We start from the raw sequence: 17243 nt of genomic DNA, 5'->3' as shown, positions 1-17243 counted from the left end.
ATTCCTACTGCAATGGACGCTAATAAATGTGTTATTATGACTCAAATACTTACAGCTCAACTGGGCCTAGGAGACAGGTTATCAGATTTTTTTTATATTGATCCTACTCCTTTCCAGCAAGGAGTAGGATCAACATTTATCATTCTGCCGGGTTCTGAAAGTTCTCCACTCATCTAAGTTCTCTGAAAGTTCTCTGAAATGCTGTCCTAAAACACATTTAGGAATATTTAGCCACACAAACACACTAAAGATAAAAACATATTTATCTGAAAGTTCCACAATGATACTGTCTAAGGTTTTACTGCAAATGTGTTAAGTAAATGCGATATGTAATACTTTACAGTAACTTAAATGGTAGGTGGGCTAGTTTTTAATTGAAATGTATGTGATTTTGTATATGTGTTTTAATTTGAGGGTATTTCCATCCAAATCTGGTGAACGGTGTAGAAATTACAGAACTTTTTAAATGTGCCCCCCGTTTTTAAAAGGACCAAAAGTAATTCGTGTGTTATTTACTCCATAGTTTAACTTACAAGTAAGCAAATAAATGGTCTAGAGTTGATTTGAGGAGAGGCATTTACATATGGATTTATATACTGTTAATGCTCAATAAAACGTCCAAAGAGCTGTCACTGCCAGTGACCTTAGGCTGAAAAACTAAAACAAACCCAGTAGAAAGATGTCCTTTAAAAGGTGTCCAAATCAACTCAAATATAAATACAATATAAATACCCTCAAATTAAAGCTGAACGTTTGCACTTTGATCACATATTTATTATTTAATTTCAACTACAATATACTGTGGTATCCAAAATAACTATAATTTGTCAAGTTATTGTCTACTTGTCAACAATAAAATGTTCAAATATTTATGGCCCTGACAGTATATGCTTTCCCTTTGCTACATCACTAGTAAACACGGTTTTAGCTTCAACTGTTATGACAGTCAGATTTTTCTCAGTACAAGGTACAACAAAGCTCTTGTTAACTGAATGTATTCATAATATTCATAATTCATAATATAACATCATGGATGGACAACAACATTCTTAAAATAAACCCTGACAAAACAGAAACGTTACTTGTCAGCGCTAAAACTTTTATCTCTAAAACTCTAAAATCTTCAGTTGATGTTAAACCCTCTACAAATGTTCATAATCTACGCATAAATGTAATCTTTGACACAACACACTTTCACTTGAATCCCTTATTTGTTCACTCATGAAGATCTCTTTTTTTCAGCGTGACGATGACCCATGCTTAGTTTGGAAGACAGTGAAACCCTGGTTCATGCTTTCATAACCTCATGCTTAGCCTACTGTAATTTCCTGTACTTTGGTATTTCTGGTAACACTGTAAATAGACTCCAACACATTAAAAACTCAGCTGCTAGAGTCCTTATTCATACAAAGCATTCTGCACACATTAAACCTGTTCTCCAAGAGCTTCACGGGCTACCCGTTTCACAAAGAATAAATTCTACTTCTCACTTACAAAGCCCGACATGCCCTCACCCCACCTTATCGCTCTGAGCTGCTACAACCTTACACCCCTGCTCAGATTCTCAGGTCCACCAATTCTAGTTTGCTGGTAGTGACCAAGAACAGACTGATATCAATTGGGGGCAGATCCTTTAGTCATCCTCTAGGACCTCCATGACTGCACTTCCTTCTCCCATTTTAAAAGTCAACTTAAGATGTACCTTATCTTCTGAGTTTTCCCTTCTGTCTTCCGATGTCTTTGTTACCTACTTAAAACAACAACAACAACAACAACACACACACACACACACACACACACACACACACACACACACACACACACACACACACACACACACACACACACACACACACACACACACACACACACACACACACACACACACTATATGGCCAAAGGTTTGTAAACGCCAGACCATCATGCCCATATGTGCTTCTGGAACATCCAATTCTAGATTTAAATTTAGATTTAGCTTTGCTGAAGGCTTTCCACTACATTTTGGAGCATGGCTGTGGGGCTTTGCACATTCAGCCACAAGGGCATTATATGAAGTTAGGCACTAATGTCAGGCGAGGAGGCCTGGTGTGCTGTAGGGTTATTAAAGTTTTAAAAAATATTGCTAGTTTGGCTTTAGGAGCTGGATTTGAAGGCAGTAAAGAAGCCTCTGCTCCACCATCACATGTATCAAGACATTTGAATTTGCCACAACCTTCGTGTCCTGATGATCCTTCTGTGTCCTCTCCATTTATGACTGCTGTTTCTTCTGCCTCTTCCACTACAGTAACACTTACTTAACAGGTTTGGATGGAACTAAACAGATTGCTTTAGTGGCAAATTTTATATGGTCACCAATTTTTCCCCCCTTTTTAATGTGTTGATAGAAATGCCCTTATATTCCAAGAAACATTTACTTAGGCATTTAAATGCAATTTGATTTGATGCAACAGGTGAGGCAATTATGAGTTGTCCTGATGATGACAGGGCTGGTGAGCAGGAAATGACTGTTGATGAAACATGATGCCATTTGTGCAGGAAACCAATTGTGATGGCCCTGGAAAAATTTAAGGACGTTTTGGCCTGTCTGTAAACAGGCCATCAAATGGAATAGCTAGCCGCTGTGGATGAATTATTTTTTGTGAACCCTCTGAGATGTGACTTTGTCACCATAAACATGCATAGCTCCAGTGCATCTCTGGGTCTATATAGGAAATTGGCCTGACATAATGTTCTGATAGTCTTCTCCATATGGGACACAAGAGGGTGGATGAAACAGAGGACCTATGCTTGTTCTTTGTACCCGATGCTCTAGCTCCACCCGATGCTCTAGCTCCACCACAACCAGCAACCAGTGGACAAAGGGACAAATACAGCAAAACATTAAATCAGAAAACAAACATCAAACATAGAAATACAGAATGAAAGAAATAAAAGAAAAAGCTCTGAGGAGAAGGGCAGCCAAAACACACACAGTGTACTCTTGACCAGGGAAAAAAATTGTGCATAATTGCTCTGAACAAGGTACTAGATGCAAAAATAATGGGCTTTTCTTCTCCAGATGGTAGGATGTGTGACACTGCAGTATCCACCCACATACCAACTGTAATGGCAGGGAAAGGTTAAAGTGTCTGAGGACTATTGACTGTATTAAGGCTGTTTTTGCATAAAGCCTTCTCATATCAAGCCTGTGATCAATAGGTTTAATCAAGTAGCACTGCACACCACACAATCCACTCAGGATCGGGTCCATAGTTCTTTGAAATAACAACAGTACTGACATTATGCAGTATAGCCCTTTGGGTGTTATGGGTCAACATGTATTTGCAAGTAAGCCTGACACAGGTCTATCTTACTGAATCTCTGACCAAAACAGCCCAGAGTAGACATCAGCAATCAGTAATAGTCGATAGAAGTTAAGGAAGTTAAGGCTGAATTCATAGTCACTTTGAAGACTTCATAGAGCCTAACTGACCCATCTTTCTTAATAACTGGGACAGGGGTACAGCCAGGTCAAGTACACTGCCCGGTTTCAACACTCATGTTTCGAAAAGATGGTTCAGCTCAGCCTCAGCCTTGGGTTTAATGGCTTAAACTGGTTTAGTTGTTTGACATTTTGGCTTAATACAGAGTTTCACTGTAATATCCTTCATGCTTTGAAGTTCATTAGTAAATACATTAGCATGTATCTTCAATATGTTTGGAAGAGTCATTCCCATTCTTACAATCACATGCACTTCCTGCCAGTTCAGCTTCATCTTTTCTAACCATGTGCATGGTACAGTATAGTGCTGGCAGTGTGCATTTTCAGTCAGCTTGGCAGCCTTCGGCATAAAAGCAATCTCCAGGCTTAGCATGTTGCACTAGGCTTTGCAGTACACTGCATGTTTTGCCACTAATCATGATGAGGAAAAGACACTTTTATTTTGTTGGTCAGTACAAAGAACTCAAAACGATCTGTGTATGAACTCCAATACTCCAAAGACTCTTCATGTGGCCCTATATGACTGAACAGACTCAACATTTTCTCTCACTTTAATCCAGTTAGTTAAAATTGTTATTAATGTTTTATTTGTTGTACCTTACTTACTGCATTTAGTGTTTTGGTCAGTTTTGTTTCCTTCCTGCGTTTTCGTGCTGTTAATTGTGGCTCACTCTCCATTCAATGCACGCGAGTAACAAGCTCTTCACATGCAGGAGTGGTTAGCTTCACCATGTGGTAACTGTAGCTAATTTTCCGAGCAGGGTGTACCGAGCTTAAACTTTCAACTCCAAAGCTTTTCCCCAAACCAGTAGTTCATAATGTGTAATGAGTAATATTTTCACATGCTGGAGACATTTATAGATATTCACAGGACTACAATACCCATGCAGTGAAGACATAAAATGGTAGGGGACAGGATACCATAATGGTCAAAATGTGTTAGAACATACACATCAAGGATCATGAATGTGAGCACGTAAAAGTATAATCACATTAGAAAAGGATAATCAGTTTTTAATGGAACATAAAATGGAACTGTTCTTTAATCTACCAAATCCAAGCTTTCAGGTAAAATAATAAAAGAAGAAAAGAAAAGAAAAGTAGGCTATTGATCTGTTCAACTGTCAAGGAAAACCTTAACCAGCGTTCTTCATTATGACTTTCTAGAGTCATATGAAGATTTCCTGACAGACAACTGTCACAGTGGATTTGTACTCAATACATGGAGTCATTTATTTTTTAATTATTAGATCTATTTTTATTAGAGCAGTTCCTTGCATTTAAAGCAGCCCTATTACTACGGCCTAGTCCAGGGGTTCTCAAACTTTTCCAGGGCAAGGCCCCCCAAATGGCATTAACATTTGACCGAGGCCCCCCTTTTGCAAGATGTCTTTAAAACACATTAAAAATACAGACTTCTGAATATATCCCCCTTTTTTAAAATTAACCATTACATCTTACATCTTTACATTACACTACATTAGGAATTGATTGTGTGTGTGTGTGATTGTCTGAGAGTGAGAATTTATTTTTCACACCAAATTGTTGAGGCCCCTCGGGCGCCCCCTGGCGGCCCCCAAGTTTGAAAACCACTGGCATAGTCATCAGTTTGAATGAGCGAAAGCCTTGAAATTTTCAAAAGCCCTGATATGATCAGAATGAACAATGTCAGCATTGGAATCTGAACTTGAACATGGTTATAAGATTCTGGTTCGGGACTCGAGCAGTAACCAGTGAGGACTGTCACATATGTCTATAAATGTAGCTACATCTACATCTATAAAACTATAAGGCTATACCAGGATTCTGCCATTTCGCTAGCATGTGGGACTTGCGGAAGTTTATTTTGAATTGAGAACTTACCTGTTTGAAAGCCAACAAAGAAAGAGAAAACAAGAAGTGGAAAAGAGGAAGCAGAACAGTGGTAAGTGGAGGAAATATTAACAAAAAATAATTGGCATGAAGCACGAAACATTGATCATTTAGCTAGCTTTGTTGGTATAATTCATCAATTTGCTCAAATTGTTTGGATAGCTTGGTCTTTTAAAGTATACACAGTATAAAACCCAAGACTTTACCAAAAGTGTTTTGTTGTAGCCTACATGATATAATAATGGCTTATCTAATTGGGAAGCTCTAACACTACATCTAGCATGCAGATTATAACACCAAAACTTTTAGACAGTTATCATATAGCTGGCTCATCATATTGAAGTGTAACATAAACTTGGTTTGGATAAATTTGGATTGGTTTACATTCAAAGCCAACAGAAAGAAAAAGACATATTTTCCCAATTTCATATACTGTACAGAGGTGCTTGAAAGTTGGTGAATCCTCTATAAATGTTTATACTTCTGCATAAATATGACCTAAAACATCATCAGACAAAAATATTATACTTGGTCATTTATTTATTGGGGCAAACGATCCAATATTACACATCTGTGAGTGGCGAAAGTATGTATCTGTTGTGACCCCGTTGTGCAGCAATAACTGCAACTAAACATTTCTGGTAACTGTTGATCAGTCCTGCACAGGGTATGAAATTAGCACCCGCTACCACAAACATGTGGGTGAATTGTCAGCAGTGGCCCATTTTGGTACATTTGTGATACAGCAGTGGTACATTTCTCGTACAAGTAGGGCTTACAAAAATAGATATCTAAATTTGCAGAATTTAGTTGTACTCATTCCTCCCTCAATGTTCGTGAATACCATAGGCTGTACAAACATTAAACGTCACTTTGAAAGCGGAAGCAAAGAAAAAGCAAAAACCCGTAAGTGTGAAATTGGCTAATTGTCTGTTGCGTTCATAAAATAACTCCCACCTACCGGCTTGTGAAAACAGTTATTAGCAACACGTTCATGTTTTTCTGGAAGCTTGTAAAACTTTGTAAATTTAAATAAAAAATGTTGAGTGTTTTAAACTTATTTGAATTTAATGAATTTGTGTGCAGATGACTTTTTATGATTAAAAGTTCAAAATAACCTTTTGTTTATATCAATTATATCATTTGAAACAATGTTGTCTGTTTTTCTGAGGTGGCCGGTAGAAATTTTGAGTGGCCGGTAAAAAAAAAAAAAACATAAATAAAAAATTACCAGCCATTGCGACATGTAGAGGAAAAAGTTCATTTAAGACCCTGGTCCTTTACATTGACTTAAGAGGAATTCTAGCCCATTCCTCAGTACAGAACAGCTTCAACTCTGGGATGTTGGTGGGTTTCCTCACATGAACTGCTTGCTTCAGGTCCTTTCACAACATTTCTACTAGATTAAGGTCATGACTTTTAACTTTATTCATTCTTCTTTAACCATTTTTTGGTAAAACAGCTTGAGTGCTTAGGGTCTTGCTGCATGCCTCACTTTCACTTGCTCAGTTCAAATGTCCTGACATTTTCCTGAAGAATTAGCTGGTATAAATCGATGATAGCAAGCCATCATGGACCAGATGCAGCAAAACATGCCCAAATTTGACAAGACACAACCTTGACCAAGTGTGACAGCAGAGTTATTTATAAATACTATGGACTGTATTATTTGAATCAGTATGTTACTTCTTTAATAATTGATTCACCGGTCAAGAAGTCTTTTATTATCTTAATTTTATTACTTATTCATGTCCCTAAACCACAATTGCGCAGTACAAACAGACACCGACAATGAAAATAATCACAGTTCACTGTCAACACTTGTAAAATGCAGTGGATTATGGACATCTAATTAAATTACAAAATCACAGACATTAGCTTTAAAAACAAAAAACAGGCAGTCTAATTATCATTATAATTCACATAAAAAAACACAAGAAAAAGACAATACATAGTAAATTCACTTGTGCCTATGTGATTTCAGGTACATTACCTCTGAGGCCTGACATTTACATGGGCTTGCTAGGAGATTCCAAGCCTGTCTATGCAAATCCATCTAGCAACCACCGGCGTAAGAATGGAAAACCGAATGGCCACTAGGCTGTATGGAACAGCTGAATAAATCCAGAATATTGTGTGACAGATTTATTGGGGGGGAAGAAGAGTGACTTTACAATGTAAACAGAAGGATTAACAGACAGCAAAATGTTGCATTACTCTCACTGAAATGGTCACATGGCCCAGCTGGGTGAAAGGATAAATCCGCTTCAGATTTGTGAGCTGAACATTGCAAAGCAGTTCAACATGCAATAGCAATGTGTGTTTAGTAAGTTTCCAAATGTATTCACCATATTAACAATCACAAAGATCTTTATTATTTCCTAAATCGCAGTTGAAAGCAGCAATCAGATCAATTCTCCAAAAAGGGACAGAAGTGCTAGACATACATGCCTCTCATGAGATATCACATCTCATATCATATTTCCTGTACCCATGACCTAAGCCACCATCATCTTTCCTTTTTCTTTTTCTTTCAACTTACTGTGGTTAAATCCTATATGTTATCTAAAAAAACCAAAAGCAATCACTAAAATAGGCTGAAAGGAAACACTTGAGTGCACAATGATCCTCCTTATTCATACAAGGTATAACACAAAGCAATTTTTTTTTTTTTTTTTTTTAAAGAAATCCATTTCACAGTACCAACTTAATAGCAGTGTAACACAAGAAACCCAATAAAACAGAAAACATGCAAAATATAAAAAGGTTCAAAACACAGATTTCAAGATTAAAATTTTTTTTTTTTAATATATATATAAGTATCGTTTTGGTCCTTGTCCCACTATGGTACTGCCGATTTATCTAAGAAGTCTAGGTTTGTCTAATTTGAACCAGACGTTCAGATTTTGCAACAGCATTTCAATTAGAGTCTCTACATTTCAAGCTGTGTCTACTGGCAGCTTAAGTGCAGTTACGTACAAGTACGGCTTTATTGCAGTGGAAGTAGAGCACCCATCAGCCTTTCAGCAGTAGAATATACGGATCATATTTATCAGCATTTTCACTGTTTATAAAGTGGTCAAGATTCTTTCTGGTAATTGAATTTATTTTACAGTGTGTATCATCCCTGCAAGTTTAATTCACTATATAACTATATACTACTACTGTATTGGCATGGTTCTATTCATTCAGTGGCTCCAAGCTGATTTCTAAATTGCTGGGATGCTACACACAGTGTTTAGCTTATTCCACCCATTGTAAACTAATTCCTATCATCAAAGCTTTGCTTAATTACAGTACAGAATGAACTGTGTGTGGGCTAAGAGGGTATAAGTACCTGGGATGCCTTGTCTTTAACTCCACAGAGGTCAGTGCAACATTTTGCTTAATTTTCATTGTTTCATAAATACCATAAAAACAATGGTGAAAAATTTATGGCATGCTATATAGGAGCACTATATATACATAGTTTCTTGTACCAAATCCAGGTTTTGTTAAACATATTACATCACATTTATAAAAACAAATACACAGAAAAAAATTGGTCAATTCTTTGAAACAAACAAAAAAGCCACACGAAAAGCTGGCAAGTTTTGGATGCTGCAAATTTGACTGTTTAAAAGTTTATACCTAACACAATTAGGCTAATTGTGGCTTAGAAGAAAATCATGAACTTGTTGGCACACTTTGAACGTGTGATTTAATAGTTCAACCCAACAGTCGGAGCTGTCTCTCACAAACATACCAGCAGAAGTCAGTATACATCATTCCTCCATCAAGTACACTCTTAATTATATTCATTTAATCTTTTTATCCATACAATTGCATTATTGGTCTGTCGGTAATTGCTGCAGGGAAGCTGGCCTGTTTCCTACTTCCTTATCTGGGAACGCTGCCTGGCAAGTCGATTCATGAAGCAGCATGTTACCATGGCGATGATGACTGCACCCACAAACAGGGCAGAGGAGACACCAACTACCAGTGGTATAAGGAGAAGGTCCATAACTAGGGAAAAAAGAGAGAGAAAATGAATGCTAACAACAGATCCCTATACAGCAGTGCAGCAGTTCAGACTGTCAAACTTTTATAAACAATAGTATAGCAATGATGCTCACTAAAACTGACTCAGTGTCAGTTTGTGAGATATCCACCAAAATGAATCAAAGCAAATAGCTAATATTTTCCATAATCTCTCACTTTCATAAGGTCTCTCTCTCTCTCTCTCTCTCACACACACACACACGCATAAAGGCTTCACAGTAAAAAACAAAACCAAAAAAGCCACCAATAAATTGTCTGAAGCGTGCCTTTTCTATCTGTAGATATATTCTCACTTTTTTTTTTTAACCCACAATGGTTAGGAAACAGCTAAACTAACACAGAAGAACAGAAAGAAAGGGGAAGGAGAGATACAAGCAAAGCCACACAGTCACATGGTCCGCTTCTGTCCTGTTGGTATTCTATTTCCTTAAACTTACCTCGTGCATATAAATATACGTGTACCGTGGCGGACTCTGCCCTGGCACCTGTATTGTACCAGGCTCCATGGGGGTCTTGGGTCCATACTTCTGCCTGGCAATGGTAATCCCCTTGGTCATCCTCATGTGCTGAAAAGATGCGTAGTCTGTAGGTTCCAGCAGAAACACGGTCAATGCTCAATTCACTTCCATTACTGTAGATACGAGACAATCCATCATAGGTCAGTGTCGCAAGGATACTGCCTTTGGCATGTCCTGGGGGCATGTCTTCTTTCCCATCCAGCTCCCGTTTCTCCTGCCACCACTGCACTTCCACCTGAGTGGGGCCTGTGATCACCACTGAGACATTACAGAGCAAGGTGACGGTGCTCCCGCGTTTCAGGAGTGGCCGATGTGGTAACTCAATGACTGCCAGTACACTCACCTCTGTCCAAACACAGGGAGAATCAGCATTTTAAACTTAGGCTCCACATAGTCTTTAGAGTATGTAATAGCAGAGGAATTACATGACAACCTCACACCCTAATATAATGTTTTTCAACCCAATAAGTAAATGTAAATGCTTTTGGTATACATCTGTACACATTATTTAATTTAAAAAAAAAAAGGATGATTGCGTTTATCCTTAAGTGGCTCATAAAAACAATGGGTCTCATTTATCCAACTGGATACGAACAGATTCATGTGTAAATAAAACGTGGTTCAAAAAGCAGAACTGATATTACTGGATGAGATAGCACATGATGCCCTTAAGAGGCAATAGATATGTAAAGAATTTTTTTTGATGCCCTTAAGAGGCAATTGATATGTGAAGAAGTTTTTTTTTTTCGAGGATGAAAGCTGGCTTATAAGTTGGTTTTGCATGCCACTGTATCTGGTCAATTTTAAAATGCTTTGTCATGGTTTCGCCTCCCGAAGTAGCAAAGAAAGTCTATCACAAACACTAACCTTTAGTCCTGAGGGTGACCATAACACCTTCAGACCTCTGAGTAAGTGTAGCAGGGCTGGATGGTGCTGGACTGAGCTGCCCAGCGTACACACTCACAGCACAGCGGTACTGTCCAGCATCAGCTGGGTGCGCAGAGAAGCGTCGCAGAGAAAATCTCCCCTCTGCCCCCTTCTCCATACTGCCCCCTCCTCCACTACTGATGTCATCGCCCCAGCTCACCACTCCGTTGGGGCTCATGCGGGCCACCTCCACTTCCACTCCTCCTGCTGGCCCACGCCGCAACCACTGCACCAGCAGAGCCGAGCGATTCCACGAACCCGCACCCGACACCAGACATGTGAGGCTGAGAGGGGACCCAGGTTGCAGTGCCACCTCACCCACTGGCACTGTGCTCACAGACAGAGTGTCCGCTGCAGCAAACAAGTATTACACAGGTATTATACACCAAAGCTTGATATTTAAATAGCATTTTGCATGGTAACAAAATAGTGGTATAAATGACAAGTTGTGCTTTCAATGGTGCAATGATTTTTATAACAATTCCATCATGTGAATGGTTTAGTCTTAAAGATACATGGAGTCGTATGTTACTTTATAAGTAAAGTTTTACCTAACTATCTTGTTTTTTTTAACCCAGGGAACCTACAATCAAGGACCCTATTAACTGTGAAAAAAATCACAGACCTCCTCAGTACAGTTCTGAACTTTCCACCCATGGAACCTTTTTATTTATTTATTTATTTATTTTTAATCGGTAATTGTCATTACATTTATTTTGACATAGGCAAAACAACTTTGATAATGCTTGTGGCTTTCCACCACAATAACAAAATTAAAATAAATAAAAAAATCACAGTCTCTATTACACTTTCACAGACACCACATTGAGAATCATGGTTCTAAACCATGTTTAATCTGTATGAGGATGTAGTCACTGAATATAAAGAATATAAATGATACAGACATCTGTGCTTAAAACTGTATACACAAGCATAATAAAACATTATAGTATCTAGGGAGGTAGCAATTTGGTACCAAATCTCAATATCTGGGTAAACTAAACCTGAAACTAATCACTAACCAGTGAATCCTCACTGTTGAGTGCTTTTTATTTTTTATTTTTAAACAGCACCTGATTCCTCATTTATGGTTAACTAGCCAATATAATTTTGTGTTGACACAGAGACAACCCACATGTTCACGTCGAGGGATTTTTGAAAGCTTTTGAATAATATGTTTCTTTTTTCCCCCCACACAGATACAAAGCTTGAGCTTAAGATCCATCCATTTTCTGAATGAAAACTGTCTTGAATCAGATATTGGAACAGACATGACATATTACCCAGTTACAGACAGGATGCTTTGCTGGGTGGCAGTATCATATCAGAGCACTCAAAACAGGATCTACTGAAACTGAGAAAATGGAAAAAGTGCTAATCTCATGATGTCATCCTCCTTGGCAACCTTTGCTTAATCTGTGTCTGGAAAGTCAGCTTTAAATATATAAAGCTTCAAAACTGTCTGTCCCTCAGTGGTGGAATGAGCCTCAATTTGGACAGCAGAACCCATCACTATCTTCAAAAAACGGTTAAAGACCCACCTCTTCCGTGAACACTTAACTAACCCCAAACTTGTCCCCTGGTTCCCCCTTTAAAAAATCTGCACTTAAACTGGCTCTTACACTTACACTCTGTGCATTTTGCTCCTCTAGAATACAATTATAAATCTTGTATAGTTGCACTACTTGTATTATTCTCTGCTTGATATATCGCTTTGCTTGTATTTCCTCATTTGTAAGTCACTTTAGATAAAAGGGTCTGCTAAATGAATAAATGTAAATGTAAAGCAGCGGTGGTAATTGGACCAAAGTGCTTGGGTTTTCCGAGCACTATTTGAAAAGTAGATTTGTCAGTGAAAACCAGAACAAGGGGGTAGGTGCTGTAACATCTTACCAAGTGGTTGCACGGAGAGGTTTCCCAGTTCCATGGTTCTCTGGGCGATGCGTTCCCATTGGCCTGATGGGTCCAAGACCCACTGTGCTGCCTCACAGAAATACGAACCAGAATCCTCCAAGGCCAGCATGCTTATCTTTAGAATGTAAAGGTCCCTATCTTCATCTCCACTTCTCTTCTCCAGAGAAATCTCGCCATTATTGTACCTCTTCTCATAAGAGCCTCCCCGGCCAGGAGTTACACGCAGCTCACGGTCGATGGAGATGATTTCCTTCAGATTGTGGCCCAGAGAGCCAGAGTCGGTGCTGCCTCGCATCCCAAACGTGACAGACAAATGTGTGTGCTGCGCTGACTGGACAGAAGCAGCGCATGTCAGCTGAAGCTCTGTCCCTTCTATGACAGGCTGGCCAGTCAGAATGCGAGAGTGAGTTATCAGCAATGTGTCTGGTATCACTGTAAACAGTAAACACAATAAGATATAACAACTATATAACAAAAAAAATAAGACAGTATAAATGGGTATTTTCCATTTTGAATCCATGTAAGCTACCTTTGACAACCACAGCTGCATTGTAGCTGCCTTGGTATCGTGTGTCAGTGCTTGGTGTGTAACACTCATAACGTCCCTGATCTTCTGGACGAAGTCTCTGAATCACCAGTCTGGCTTTGTCACCTGAGTCCCTCTCCACCCGGACCTCGCCTGATTTCACTCGCCCCAGGTAAGGGGCATAGGGAAAGCCTCTATCTCTAGTGGACACAACCCCGAGCTGCATTTCTGGTGAAGTCTCACGGAACAAGAACCATTCAAAGTCCTGTGTTCTTGGACCCTCATACCCTGAAACAGTGCAGGGCAGAGACATGGAGAACCCTGCTACACGGTACAATGGACCTGGTGGAAGAGTCACCTCACGACACACAACACTCTGGAACTCTGTCAGATTGAGATAGAGGGTCACAGAGTGAATGAGTGGGAGAGAGAGAAGGAGAGACAGAAAAAGAGACATGTTAGTGTACCCTTTGCATATTCACTGTAAGAGGGAATAGAAATAAAACATATTGGTTTATCACATAATCCACAAAGCTGACAGATACCAACAATAGGATCGGTTACTGTGTGAGACTTAGGACTAGTCCACACAAACAACGGTAAATTTGAAAACATGACTTTTCTTATACTTTTTCAAAAGGTGCTTTTGTCCATCACAAACGTTGCATTTTTTTTGATAACGCTGTTGATTGTCATGTGATCTCCCCAATTCCAAGATAGAGGAACCATGTTGTTTCTGTTTGAAGTATTTTCCTGCTTTGCACAAGCAATGCTGTGGCTTGCAAGAAAGTGTTTTAAGTTTATGTTGTCAAAAATAAAAGGCAGAAATTAAAAACTACTACTACTACTACTACTAGTACTACTACTACTAATAATAATAATAATGTGTCAGACACCCAGTGTGCATTCCTAATATAGCATTTTCTACTATTTTTGTGTTTCATTGCTGATGGGAAAATTTTGGAAATTGGAGAGAAATCGCAAAAACCCAGTAAAGCGGATTTTAAATTTACTAGCCCATGTTAGTGTGGACTAGGCTATTATCAAACCTTTCTAAAATAAGCCAAACACTTTCAGAATCCAACAGATAAAAAGCACACCAGTACTATTACTGTATGATATCTGATAACAGTAAAGAAATAATGCAGCTCATTAAAAAAACTGATAATATTTCTTAAGAGCTTTCTTACGATCTCAAGTTTGTGTAAAGCTTGTGTATTTACATATTTAATATGTACACGGTACATACGGTACAAGGACATGCATATTTATGACTGTAGCCAAAATGGGGCTTAGTTCGGTTTCCCTTAGCCTGCTTTTCGACTCTGAAGATACATTTCAAGACTAAATTTCACCTGATGCTTAGCGCCTGACTTGGCAGCCCAAACCACAAAGCAAGTATGAACTGTGCATCTTAACAAGGGTGCTTTATGCTAGTAGTAACTTGTGCTTTTTTCTTCAGAGTACACTGGTAACCAGTTATGTCAGACCTACAGGTGCACAATAGGTTATTTGTGTCAGCCTGTAATTGGGACGGATAATTCACCAATGTATTTTAACATATGACATGACCATACCACTGACTCTTTTGCAATATACAGCAGTGCAACCACAATACAGGAGTTTATCCACACTTGTAGCATAATTCCTGCCATTTATAGAATGCTAAACCTTTTTTTTAATGCTACATTATCAAGTTATTTTGAAAACTGTCCAAAAAAAAAAAAATTTACACACTTTTACTTCATTAAAAGGTCAAATTTAAATGTCTGAATGTGCAGCAAACTTTTCTTGAGGTGTTTTTACATATAGTTAATTTTAACAGAACCAAACCCAGTTCACTTAAAGTGAACCAGAAAGGTTAACAGACAAAAGCGACCTCAGTCCTTTTGGTGCTCACAATATAGTGGACTCAAAAAAGAACCCGGTTCTGTTTTTGGTCCTCTTCAGCAGGTATAGCAAGCCTGCATGTACACACGTCGAAATGAAATGCAAAGCAGACCAGGACCTCATTGCATTCACACATCGAACCACAAACGGATCCCACAAACCCTCCTCCAGAGGTGGTCTGAGTATGGTTCGCTTTTGGGTCCTTTTAGTCTGAGATCACTCGGTTTGTTCACATATACACGCTGAACCGCTCCGAGAGCATCTGGAGGGCTCAAACAAACTAGGTGTGAAAACATCCTTAAACTTCCCTTTACCGATGACTCACATTTTCCCAAATGTAAACACACAGCTCTGTTTATACACTGTCATTAGCAACTACTCCTTATCTGGAAATACAGTCTGTTTGCACATGCGCACATTTCACCACTGTGAACCTGTTACTTTAATAACAGGGCAGGTGGACAGAGGCTGTACACACAAACTCCATGCACATAACCTGAAAAACAAGACTCACTCATCCCCTACCCTCCCCACCTTTTAAATTTGCCCTGCATAAAGTGTATCATTATTATATTGTCTTATGTAACAGGTTACACACATATGTTGTTTTTGTACTTTCACCTAATCTAAGTCTGATGTAAAATGTGACATAAAAACATTTACTTACAGTGTTTCTTATTATATTATATTACTGCATTATTCAACTCATGGAGTCATTTTTTTTAATATTCAATAACTACTTTACACATGTCTACAGGGAGTTTGGCCTCATCACCTAGACATCAATAAAGTAGCTCCTGATAGCAGCTAGTTAAAATAACGTTAGCTATGCTAATAGACGAAAGACATCTATTAAACTCACCTCAACATGTCTTGTAACCCACCATGGGGCAATTGTGAAATCACTGCTGTCGTTGTTTTTTTTTTTTTTAACCCCTACTCTCTCTCTCTCTCTCTCTCTAAAAAAAATAAAAAATAATTCCAGGGTATTGTAAATAATTTCAGGTAGCCTCTATTACAATGCAGGAGACTCCTGGAACTTCCGGGAGAGTTGAAGTGTCTGCTGGTGGTCTTTTGTGTGTGTGTGTGTGTGTGTGTGTGTGTGTGTGTGTAAAGTGCTTGGGATGACATGCAATGTGTCTAAAGCTGGGTCAGGTTTCCTCCCCCACCCACCCGTACTCCGACAAACCACGCCGTGTAGTTTATCCTCTAAACTGGAGCGAATCTGTCGGAATACGGGTACAGTCAGGCTGCTAAGCGGATCATGACAGAAATAAAAGTGCGACCACTAGGCGGGTGTGACAGAAAACCATCTTAATGTGACTGGTCTAGACCTGATTATAACTCGTATAACCAGTACAGTTAGTGTGTAGCAATACATTACATTTCTTCCATGTGCAGTGAACTGATGAATGTTTTGGTTTATGTTGAAAGATTGAACGCTGCACGACTTTGTGAGCCCGCTTTGGCTAAAGTTATATTGTAAAAGTGAATCTGTCAGATAAAACCAGTCACATCAGAGTGAAATACCCAGCTGTACATGCACATGTAAACACTGACCTGGGAGTTACATTCTGAAAACAGGAGTGTGTACAAAGTGTTTGAGATCAGATGAGATCAGACTCACCCCACAGCAGAGCCATCAGCACTATCCTCCACCACAGTGCCATCCCGCTTCCCAGTATTCCCATTCACGCCAAACCGGTTTCCACAACGACACACATAGCCACTTGTTTAGTCTATATTCACGCCTGGTTAAGAGACCGCGTTAAAAACACATACAGCACTAAATCAACGCGTTAGCTATTCCAACTCGTATATTTACAGAGAGAGATAACGATTGAGCTCTATTTCATCCAAATACGCTCATGTCACAATGTGTATGTTTATGATTCAATATATAAAGTCTAGATTATAACATCCTTTAAAGACGTTATAAAGAAGTAATTCTCATGCGTTAATATTGCTGGTGTATTCAGCAGTTCGTCTTCTCTGGTGGTGCGTTGGGCGGGTTCAGTTAAACGCTCCCTGCTGTGGCTGCAACGCTATTGGTCAGCACCTAACCGACAACCAA

At 38.9% G+C, this 17243-nt stretch overlaps 2 protein-coding genes across 3 annotated transcripts in view; both read right to left on the bottom strand.

Annotated features, from left to right (window-relative positions):
* LOC108272125 (mucin-5AC) overlaps window positions 1-17243 on the bottom strand; it is a 119039-nt gene that overhangs the window by 28541 nt on the left and 73255 nt on the right. The gene's annotated exons all lie outside the window — the stretch shown is intronic.
* On the bottom strand, window positions 7071-17194 carry igsf8 (immunoglobulin superfamily, member 8). Its single transcript, XM_017480341.3, has 6 exons — window positions 16797-17194; window positions 13283-13663; window positions 12733-13185; window positions 10780-11190; window positions 9832-10257; window positions 7071-9358 (listed from the first exon to the last, which is right to left on the bottom strand). The coding sequence occupies exons 1-6, from the start codon at window positions 16858-16860 to the stop codon at window positions 9225-9227; spliced, it is 1869 nt and encodes a 622-aa protein (XP_017335830.1). The 5' UTR covers window positions 16861-17194; the 3' UTR covers window positions 7071-9224.

The sequence above is a fragment of the Ictalurus punctatus genome, chromosome 11, assembly GCF_001660625.3.
Source record: "Ictalurus punctatus breed USDA103 chromosome 11, Coco_2.0, whole genome shotgun sequence".
Taxonomy (NCBI): Eukaryota; Metazoa; Chordata; class Actinopteri; order Siluriformes; family Ictaluridae; genus Ictalurus; species Ictalurus punctatus.
Note: the sequence above shows the minus strand (reverse complement) of the source record. Positions and strands in the feature narration are given on the sequence as shown.

What these genes read in the sequence shown, in the direction of transcription:
- igsf8 (XM_017480341.3), bottom strand. Translation starts at nt 16,860, where the DNA reads ATGGGAATACTGGGAAGCGGGATGGCACTGTGGTGGAGGATAGTGCTG. An exon ending in TGCAGCTGTGGTTGTCAAAG is followed by an intron (nt 13,186 to 13,282) that starts GTAGCTTACATG and finishes TACTGTTTACAG; the next exon opens with TGATACCAGACACATTGCTG. An exon ending in CCTCTCCGTGCAACCACTTG is followed by an intron (nt 11,191 to 12,732) that starts GTAAGATGTTAC and finishes TGTTTGCTGCAG; the next exon opens with CGGACACTCTGTCTGTGAGC.